Below are 11,418 nucleotides of genomic sequence, written 5' to 3' on the forward strand. Positions count from 1 at the left end.
ATCAAGGGTCTCAAAGATCTTGTGAGTGTCATTACCACCTTTTAATCTCAACAACCCAAGCAAGACTCCATAATGAAGCTGGCTGAACTCCAGTTAATGATGGTGAACCACATGGATTCCCTCCAAGGACAAATCAACAATCTTTCAGCTATGAACTCGGCATATGCAACTTCTGCTGAGATAAATCAACATTTCACCAAGCTGAACTCTGAGCTGACCGGGGCTCGTGAGGTACTTTCCTCCTCTTCCCAGTGTTCCATCGAGCAACTTGGCGAAGCCATCCGTCTACTTAATTTGAGTAAAGAAGAGATGGATACTGACCTGGTGAAGACTAATGAAATTCTGCAATACTCGCAAGCCACATTCAAACACGCCCGCTATACCAATGCTCAACGTCAGTTCTACGATTCGGCTTTGCTCAAAATATATCATCAAGCTTATGCCAAGCTGACTAACACGCTCACCTGGATCGGGAAATCACAAGAATATATTCTCAGTATGCTTAGTGCATCCATTCGAGTCCCCAGATCCGTTATAGACGATGGCGTTCCTGTTTTCGACAGTCTCAGGGAGAGCACGAAACAACTTAAGGCGTACTCAGTGAAATTGACACGTGCTGTTCTGAATGACACCTTCGCTCCTCCTCAACCCAATGCTGGAAAAACAGGGGAGAAAGACCAAGCTGATGGAACTCAACAAAACTTGGGGGAAGCATCCGGTAGTCAGCAACAACGAAACGCCAAAGGAAAAGGCCCTGCTCACCAAGCCCAAGTCAACAGGAGGAAATAGATTAGTTAATCCTAGGACTTGGCTTGTAATGTTTATTTGGCGTATTCTATCTTTTTGTATGCTGACTAACTATCTATCTTAAAGCATCTTTTATTTCAAACTGACTTATCTACACGTGATGCTTATTTGTTGTGCTATATGCTGAACTATCTTAAAAGAACAAACACACTAAAATTAAAAGCGAACATGCATGAGAAAAATGCTCAACACACACTTACTCTGATACATGAATACATTTGCTCTAATACATGAATCCAAATATGTAATCTCTCTGATACCTAAACTGACCGTGTATCAAACTGAGTAAATACATGTTCCAAGTATTAAACTCTACTGAAATCTGACCTAGGCTCATCTGAATTAGATCTTGGAAGGTCTAGAATTGAACTAAGTCAGTATAGGCATGTCTTACCTTTTACTCGATTAAATCTTAGAAGGTTTAGAGTTAAGATAATAGATGCAACCCTTACGGGGGAGTAATTTCAGAAGAATGTAATGTAATTCAATCATGGGGAATTTCAAAACTGAGTTCCATAACTAAATATTTTACCAACATCAAAATGGGGGAGTTTGTTGAAACACCTTTCCACATAATTTTGATTTGACAAAATGATTTAAGTTAATCCATGATTAAGACAATTAAATTTAAGTGCTTTGATTTAATTGTACTAATGGGTTTGTTCAATGTTAAGTATAAAAATATGTATAAGAACAGGAATCAAGTAAGACAGAACTTAGTCATCATGATAACATAGCACGGGCTGAGTAAAGAATAACTCAGTACGAAAGAAGGAAAGTCTTCTTCAGTATCGAAGCTTATAAATGAAGCTGATCACAGAAGCTGAGTAGAAAGCAACTCAGCATGAAAGAAGAGAAGTCTTCCTCGAAACTATATCTTGCAGAACGAAGCTGACCTTGGAAGCTGAGTGAAAAAGCAGCTCAGTATCGGAAATAGCAACGATCAAAGACAACGGCTATCAAAGTCAAGCTGTGTGTTTTTCAGGACAGCACCAATGATCCGTTTGCTAAAAGACAAGATCCGACAGAGATCTGCGCTAAATCGGAAAGCTTTGGAAATATACATGGATACAATTTTGAGACGCATGGGTCAACTGTCCGCTAGCTAAAAGACGAAATCTGTGCTAGAAGACAAACCTGCGAGAAGAAGACAAAGCCTGGTGCCTGCCGAATTCAGACGACAGGATTGGCCTGCAAATCTGAAGCTGACCAGAACAATGACGCAAGCAAAGAGCCGTTTGAATTCAATGGATAGATCCGAATTGAAATGATTGTGTCTTCAGATTTCAACTATAAAAGGATAATTACACTTCTTGGATCCTTTGCCGAAATACAAGAGAAAAAGAATATACATACAAAGCACATCAAAACAAGAAAAAGATCTTACACCAAATTCTCATTTCTGTGTAAAAGCTAGATTGATTTTGTAATCATCTAAAGTGTTCTTTGTCTGAAAAAAAGAGCAAGTTTGCATCAATTGTAAAATTGAGAGAGGTGTGCTGAGTACTCGGTTTTTAAGTACTCAGCGGTAGAGAAATCTAGGTGTTCGGTTATAGCACTTAGTAGGAGTTGAGTAGACGAATAGAGGACGGTACTCTTGCATATTCAACTTCCTTGTAAACGGTTTGTGCTCTACCTTTAAAGAGCTCTGTATTGGATTGAAAAAGCCCGGAGGGATTCTGGGGTCTGGACGTAGGCAGAGAGGCCGAACCAGGATAAGTCGTGCTGAGTAATTTCTAACTTTCTCTCAATATATATCTGTATGTGTTGCTTGCTATATTTACTCAGTATATAAATTGTTTAAGCTGACCCTGAGTAAATCTGAGTGCTGAGTTGGAAGCTGACCACAAAAGTGTCATTTCCCAACTCGCAAGTAAAACAGCTCTAGTCAGTGTCTGACTAAAGCCGTCTTACGCCTCATTCGGCTGTGCTGACCAAAACTGAGCTGTGAAACTCGAAGAATCATATTAAGTCAGCATAATTAAAACGAAAAAGTTATATTAGTTCCTAACCCCCCCTTGGAACTAATTACACGGGACCAACAATATCTGCTCAGTTAATTTTTTTTATGAACTATTGTTGTATAAATAAGGGCTCAGTTATTCAATAAAAATTCACTTCTACAATTTATAAAATATCTTATTATCTCTTTGTTTTTAAACCTTCAGAATTACATAAGAAGTTTACCTGGTTTTTCCACAATGTTTTCGATAATAAGAGACTCCAAAGGTGTGAAAACTTATAAAATCTTTATATCGCTGAAAACAAACTAGTAGAAAATGGAATGCCAAGTTAACAAATTCATTTTACTCTATAATATACAAGCAGTCTCACTTTGATCATTCTCTGTTTATAAAAAGACATAACGATAAAATTACTTGTTTATTGATATATGTGGATGATATGATTTCTACAGGAAATGGTCTGGTTGAAATTCAATATGTGAATAAGTATCTTGATGACTAGGTCAAGATTATAGACTTAGGGACATTAAAATATTTCTTTGAAATAGAGGTCTCTCAAAGTTGAAAGGGCATACTTTTGAACCAACGCAAGTATTCCTTGGAATTGTTGATTGATGCGGGTTTACTAGCAGCAAAGCCTTCATCTATCCATATGTATAGTACATTAAGGTTGTCTAAAGAACATGAAGCTCATCTTCCAAACAAGATAAGTTATAGAATGTTGATTGAGCGTCTAATTTATTTAACTACCATTAGACCTGATATAACTTTTGCAGTTAATCAATTGAGCAAATTTGTAGAGTCTCCATTGATATTCATTATCAAGCTACTTTGAAGATTCTAAAGTATGAGAAGGATGCTCCTACTCAGGGAATTCTCTTATCTTCATCATTAAAGTTATATCTAAGAGGATTTAGTGATTCTGATTGGACAGAATGCCTTAATACTAGACGACCTGTTACAGGTTATGTAATATTTCTTGGTGATTCTATGATTTTATGGAAAAGTAATAAACAATCAGTGGTTTCTCGCAATTCAACAAAGGTAGAGTACAAGACTCTAACATATACAGCTTGTGAAATTCAATTGCTCGTCTATTTACTTGATTCCATTGGTCTTTATCAACATGTTGTTGTCATGTATTGTGATAATAAAACTGTAATATACTTTGGCTCAAAATATTACTTTTTATGGTCGGTCTAACCACATTAAGATTGATTGTCATTTTCTTCGAGAAAATGTTAAAGCTAGTTTATTCTTCGAGTGATGTCCATAAGCACCGCTCAATAGTTGGCAAATTTATTAATAAAACATTTGCGAGTAAAGGTTTTTACAGGAACAGTTAGAATGTTTCAACTACACGGTCCAACGTAAAGGTAACAGAGATTGACATGTGGTGTGTTCTTATTGGTTGTTAATTTCGAATAAATTACTTAATTAAAACTAACATAACATAATATAATTAAGATTAGTACTAACTAGAAAATCCCAGTCCAATTAATTAAAGGTTAGCACTAAATAATCAATCCACTAATATTGAGTGCATGTGGAACACTCTAAAAATACTAGTAATCAACGCACTAATGGCTTCTTATTTGTTTTATTACAAGACATTTATCTAAGCAAGGTATGTTTGTTTTAATTTAATGAGTTTACTTTATATTAATTAATTATACCTACCCTAATCTTATGCCTCATACTTCGCAAATATCAATCACTTAATCATCTAATTTAATTTAAATATATAGTTTTTAAGCCACTTCTTAAGCATAATATACCTTAATCTTTTGTTTAGAAATGGATTAGAGAACCTTTTTGGTCAATTTTGGGTTTGATATATATATTGACAAAGATGTAATACCCAATTAATCATATAGATATATGTCAACTTTGAAGCACATGAAATTGTGATAAATTAGTTTGATTTATTCAATTTGTTATGTTTAGGGATAATGTTTCGGCTCTATGATAATACGATGTCCTCAAATTCTCGTCTCCTTTTCTGTTTTATTACACAAAAAACGTCTCATTCATTTAAAATAATATGACCCGTACCGAAAATTGATAACTTTTTTGTGTGAGGGACAAAGAATGAGATAGAGATTTGGGAACATCAGATTATATTCTGTTTAGATGGTTAGTCAAGAATAATTTTATCTTAATATCATAAATGATATAATTAAAGACAAAAAAAACTGGTTCCATTTCAGATATTATTTAAAAATTTAAATATTTTATTTATATATTTTGAATCAGTTACATATTAATTAGTTTTTTTTTTCAAGATTTCGGGATAAATTCACAGTTAAAATGCTTCAAACTCGACGAAATATTTGTTTTTCAAATTTTTTATTCAACTTGTGATAATAAACCGAACAAAGATGATATCTATACGATATCACAATTATGCACATATCTTTGATCTTATACCAATTATCGCGTCTATTGTGTTATTGCATTTCTTCAACAAACTCGTTTGTAAAGGATTCAACGTGTATAAAAATTAAAAATCTGGATTTTATTTTTAAAAGTCGAAAGTTCACGTATTTAATCTGAAAAAATAATTACTAAAAGTGACGAACAAAAACAAACAAATTAACGCATACAATCACAATAAAAACAAACAAATTCTTTTATTCCAATAAAATCACTCTTTACAAAAAAAAAAAAAAAAAAAAAAAATACAAACTAAAGAAAAATAGCTTCATCCATACAAAGTGACGAACCCGACATTCACTGACATACCTACACGTACTTAATTGAAATTTTTTGGGTATCTTTACCCTAAAAAATATAACTCTATACACAAGTTTAATGGAGTTTTCCGACGACCAATCCCGACCCTCCTAGATCCATCCTTGTATATACACAATTTTATTCATTTTTCCACAATTAAACTCTTTCATCCAATTAATTAATTAAACTCAAATTTCTCAAGTTTAACTAATTAATTAACCCTACTACAAACTTTTCTAATTTCACCATTAGACCCAGTAAGAACACCAAATCTACCCATTTTCACCATTGAAACCCCAAAATCTTGGAAAAAATTAGATCCTTTACCAGCAGCTTGAAGTTCAATATAAGATTTTGTCACACTATTATCTAGAAGAGCTGCATCCGATTCAAATAGACCTCTTCTTTTAAGTACGAGGCTGAAATAACTCGTGTCGAATGTCTTAAAACTCCCCGGATCCATCTCGACAAGCGTGTTTTGATCCGTTGGACTGCATTTTATCTTCATTGTCTTCACGTATTCGGAATCCATTGTGGGGTCGGAGTCGTTTTCGAGTCCTTTTCCGGTGAAGTTGTATAGGCGGTTCGTGAAGGAGGAGCAGTGAGAAATGCCGATTGTATGTGCGGCTGTAATAAGTAATGGTTAGGTTAAGAACTGGAAAAAGAATCGGAAACCGAATTTTATGTTTCGGGTAATGTTTTCGTAATTTAAGAAAATTGATAACTCGTTTTTTAAAATTTAGGAATACATTTTTTAAAATATAAATGTCATTTCAGAAGGTGATAAAAATATTTACAATAAACTATGTGACAATCACATTGTATTAAATTTCTATTTTTTTGGGGGGAGTTAATTTTAAATAAAACTATGTGCTTTTATTTTTTTTTCCAGATCGGTACTTGTAGTTAGTAAAATTTTATTTTTTCAAATTTGACCGATAACGACCTCAAAATAAAAAATTTCAAGAATTAAATAATATTTTAAGCAATTTTAATTCTTCAACTTTTTAAGTTTGAGGTCATTTAGGTGTTGTTTTTTAGAAGAGAATGTTAATGTTTAGAGAGAGAAAACTCGAAAACTGATAATTTTTAAAAATAAAAAAATGTGGTTTCATAGTAAAAATGATATTAAATAACTTTAATTCTTGAAATTTTTCATTTTGAGATCATGATCGGCCAAATTTGATAAAATAAAAATTTTACCAACCACATATACCAATCTGAAAAAAATGTAAAACCACATTTTTTTTTTTTTTAGATCTTATAAATAACAAATGCATATACACTTGTAATTTTAATTAAATTTATAAATATTCTAAGAAATTTTTAAGGATAAAAGTAAAATTTGATCCTAAAATTACTAAAAAAACTGAGTCTATTCTTATTATAAAATATAGTCCAATTGATCGCATCACAAAAAATTTAGTTCAATTTTATCCTCATAATAGAAACATTAGTTCAATTTTACCCTTTTCCAAAAAATTAGCTACCGGATTCTTTGGAAAAGAGTAAAATATAGTTAGAATCCCTACCATGAGGACGAGATTGAGTCGAAAGAAAGTGAGTTTCTTCAATAATCGTATAGGGGCAAAATTGACATTTATTCCCCTTTTTTATTTACATATTTCTTTCCATGTTTCGTTTTAATTTCGGTTCCCGTGCAACATATACCTCTGATACCATGTAAACGAAACGAATGTAAATAAGAGGAAAGTTTACAGACCTGAGAGAACAACTAAATCTTTGAGGTCAAGACCTTTGGCTTGAAATCTAGTAATTAAGGTAGTAATATTTGCAGAAGGAGCAACTAGGTTTGTAAATGTTTCTGATCCAATGGATACACTTCCGTCTCTTCTTCCTGTTTCAACTTTCCAATATGGCCCCTTGGACTGTAAAATTAGATAAACATTTGATCGTTAATTCACATAAAGAGAAATGAATTCAGGGGCAAAACCGTCTTTTAAAGTTAGTAGTCGGGATCAATTTAACCTCGATTAACTTTTAGGTATCAAGAAGTTAGTAATTATTTTGACAAATTATCTTAAATTTTAGATAATAAGATTGATTTTATTGGGTAATTTGTCAAAATTTATCGACTTGAAAATTTGATTGACTAGGGCTGGGCACAGATTTTGGAGATTTTTGGACCAGATCGAACACCAAAATAAAAAAAATTCAGAATTGAATTGAATTTTTTAGTTTTTCTTACGTGTCAAACATAATTGTATCATTAACTTACATTAATTATGTCAAATTTCCACTATTAAAAAGAAATATGTTGAAGATTTTTTAACCGACCATATATCCTAATAAAAAATCCAATATCAGATTGAAACATTGACTTTTTTTTAGAACTAAACTCAATTGTACTGTTGACTTCCTTAGGTAATTCTAGAGATTTTCAAATCTTCGGAATGGACCGAATCGATCTCACATGTAATCCTAATTGCTAATTTTATAGACCATTTCGACCCTTAATTCAAAGAGAAGTTACACTAAAAAGGTAAAAAGTTGACTACTGACAAAAATTTAATAGATTAAATTCCGACAGTGACTGACTCGTCTGAGAGTTTATGACAGAATTACGGACAAATATAAATAAGTCATTTAATGATTTAATTTACCGCAAAAGTGACATCTCTAGCAACAAGGGCAATAATATCTGAACAAGAAACAATTCCAGGACAAGCCTTTTCTAATGCAGTCTTGGCTCTGTCGATAATTTGGTACCCTCGAAGGCTTAGATTTGGTATTGCATCTTTTTCGACTTGTTGACTATTAGTAGCGTTTAACAACACCGAGGCATCGCAACCCTGCAAATATTTCGTAATAATTAATTATCATGTTATAATCGTGTTACCGATGGGCCGAACTAAAATCACAACAAATACAAAAATAGTTCAAAATTCAACCTAAATAAAGGAATTGTTTAGAAATGTGTCAATTTCCCGTATATTTTGTCTCTAACATTATTAGAAAGATCGATTTTACTCTATCATATAAAATGGTCCGATTTTAATCTAGCTATCATACAAAATGGTACGATTTTAATCCTAATGGTAAAAGTTATAGTTTTTTTTTTAATCCCTTGCTAAATAAATACAAATTAAACTTTACCTACATAATTCATTTTGTCAAAAATAAATTTTCTACTATATTCTACGGCTAGAATTGGCCTTCCGAAATAACTTTAGGGGAAAATCGATATTTATCTCAAAATGATACTAAAATTATTCATAGGCTAAACTTATCGACTTTTTTTTTTGGATTTGCACGACTCAACATGTATGATATCGGTTAAATTTATCAACTATCTCGCCCTTATATACGAGTCATTGCCCTATATTAAGCCAATTTGATACACTTAACAATATAAGAATCTCTTAAAACGAGAGGTCAAGAGTTCAAACCTTTGACATCTCTATATATTAATAAAACTTAAAACCCAGTAGAACGAGCATGTATAACACACACTTCAAGGATATGAAAGTACGTGAAGATAATATAAAGATACCATTGAGATCATGTCACATCAATATTGCTGCTGACATGACATGACATGATCCTAACAGTTACAAACCAGTTATGAAGTTTTTTACCCGAACAAAGCAATCGTGAAAATGCATTCTCAACAAGGGACCAGCAAGAGAAGGAGCAACAGCCATAGTTTGATCAACAACATTTTTAACAACGGCCTCAGCTTCGGGACATGTTTCCGAGTAAAACCCTACTTTTAATTGTGCATTTGCGGAGTTAGAGACGGACAGAAAGACGATCAATGCGAAAACGAGGCCTGAAAATGACTTTGAAGCTGCCATTTTTTGGCTATGAAAATTAAGACAGGTGAAATTTGATGTTTATGTGTTAAGACAAGTAAGATTATGTGTACTTTATAGTTGCTTAGGTTTGACAAAATTAAGGGAATAATTGAGTACAACTTACTTGATCTGTTAACTTAATAAATTATTCCTAATTGTGTGTCAATTTGCTTGTTTGACTTGATTTCATATTCATATATATCTACCTAATCCATAACTTGAGTTTACAAAATGATTGGGCGGCTAAAATATAAAAATATGAAAGTGATTGAAAATTAGGGATTGGTTCGGAAAAGGTACTGAGTTTCATTTTATTTCAGTAAAATCATTCTGTAATAAAGTTATTTGGGTTAATTTATGTATAAAAATTGATTGGGATATTAAGGTAGTGCAAAAGTTATTAATTATATACAAAGTGGTGTATGAATACTTCCGAATTTTTTGATGATGTGGTAGAAACGTGACAGTCACATGTGTGCCACATTACACATTCAATCTTCATAGGTTATTTTAATAGTTATTCTCGTTAATTTGTGTTAATAAAATGTTAATATGACATAGAAACAATGACGGTGTCAGGATTTCACATTAGGAGGGGCTAATTTTAGTGCTATATTAGGAAAAGAAATTAAATTCCCCAGTCATCGACTAAATCTCCAGGTAAATACCCAAATAATAAATTCATAAGTCGATTAAATCCCTCAATTAAATTCCTAAGGAAAACCTTAATAAATAATACTCATTCTGTTCCACAATACATGTTTTTAAGGTTAATGCACACTAATTAAGAAATACAATTAATTTTAAGTAAAAGACTTTGTTACCCTTATATTAATTGCATCCACCAATAACTTTATCTATTTCCAAGGCAAAAAGTCAATTTAAATAGATTTATATTTGGTAAAAGTAAATTAATATGTATAGATTGAAGCAAAATGTCATGTATTGTGGAACAAAAAAACTTCTCTAGAAAGAGATATATTGTGGAACAGATGGAGTAATAACTTAATACTTAAAATGAAAATTAAAGAATAAATGAGTTATTAGCATACATATTTGCAGTGGGACGATAAAAGAGGGATGGACTTCGACACTGGTGGCAGGTGGACGGCGGAAGGAAGAAGGGATTGAAAATAAACGAAAAATAAAGACTTCACAAGAGTCGGAGAAAATCGAACAAATCAAATGTAAAGTTGAAGAAAAAAAACAAAATGAGAATGTAAAAGCTTCAAACTTCGTTCTGGCTGGGCTCTAATTAAAAATAATAATACCGATGTCCAATTTATTATGGGACGTTTGGTATTCTATTAGGATAGAGATAAGGATAAAAGTTGGGACAGACATAAGGATAAATAGTTTGGATAAAGATAAAAATATGATAGTCGACAATTATTATTCAATATTTGGTATGTGAGATAGAGATAAGGATAAAATAATACATTTTATTTAAACTATGTAACATTAATTTGAGACATAAGATGAACTTTTCCATCCTATTAAAATCGCATGAGTTTATCCCACCTCTTTATATCACCTCCTCATGGGTATAGGATTTTGAGGGATAAGACTCATATCTCTCTCTTATCTCTCTAACCTATCTCTAAAACAAACATGGGATAACTCATCTCAGTTTTTTTTATTCATATTCTCGTGTTTTTATCCCTGTTAGGTTTCATACCTTTCTTCTTCTCTGTCGGGTATAAGGCGACCAACAGAGAAGAAAAGAGGGGACTAATTTCAACGGAGGTACTACCCTACTCAGGGTTTTGACAGAATAGGAGGCACTCCCGACTTCCCAAGCTTTGGGTTGCTTTCACCATTGCATAAAGTCAATTGATTATAATTGATTATATGTTGAACACTTCTGAAAAGTGACAGCGACATGTATACAACGTGACACATCCTAAGTTGCAAATTTTTTTTTCAAATATCATATATTTAATCAATGTGGTTTTTAAATTTAATTGGTATATAATCAACTGTCTTTTATGCATCTTTTATGCAGCGAGTGAACATCTTAAAGATTTTTTTACATTGGAATTATTTTATTAAAGTTAATTGTGAAATTTAGTGATTTTATTAAAAAAAAAATA

The 11,418-nt window shown here is 32.2% G+C and overlaps 1 protein-coding gene across 1 annotated transcript; it reads right to left on the bottom strand.

Moving 5' to 3' along the window:
- Positions 1–5,718: 5,718 nt before the first annotated feature.
- LOC136233660 (peroxidase 27-like) lies at positions 5,719–9,325 on the bottom strand. The gene is made up of 4 exons (XM_066023382.1): positions 9,107–9,325; positions 8,132–8,320; positions 7,231–7,396; positions 5,719–6,134 (listed from the first exon to the last, which is right to left on the bottom strand). Exons 1-4 carry the CDS (start codon positions 9,323–9,325, stop codon positions 5,719–5,721), a joined length of 990 nt encoding a protein of 329 aa, XP_065879454.1.
- Positions 9,326–11,418: the final 2,093 nt, after the last annotated feature.

This window comes from Euphorbia lathyris, chromosome 6, assembly GCF_963576675.1.
Source record: "Euphorbia lathyris chromosome 6, ddEupLath1.1, whole genome shotgun sequence".
Classification (NCBI taxonomy): Eukaryota; Viridiplantae; Streptophyta; class Magnoliopsida; order Malpighiales; family Euphorbiaceae; genus Euphorbia; species Euphorbia lathyris.

Excerpts from the sequence above, each read along its gene's own strand:
- LOC136233660 (XM_066023382.1), bottom strand. The coding sequence starts at position 9,325 with ATGGCAGCTTCAAAGTCATTTTCAGGCCTCGTTTTCGCATTGATCGTC. Across the intron at positions 7,397-8,131 it reads CTAGAGATGTCACTTTTGCG|TCCAAGGGGCCATATTGGAA; the intron begins GTAAATTAAATC and ends CTAATTTTACAG. Across the intron at positions 6,135-7,230 it reads AGATTTAGTTGTTCTCTCAG|CCGCACATACAATCGGCATT; the intron begins GTCTGTAAACTT and ends TACTTATTACAG.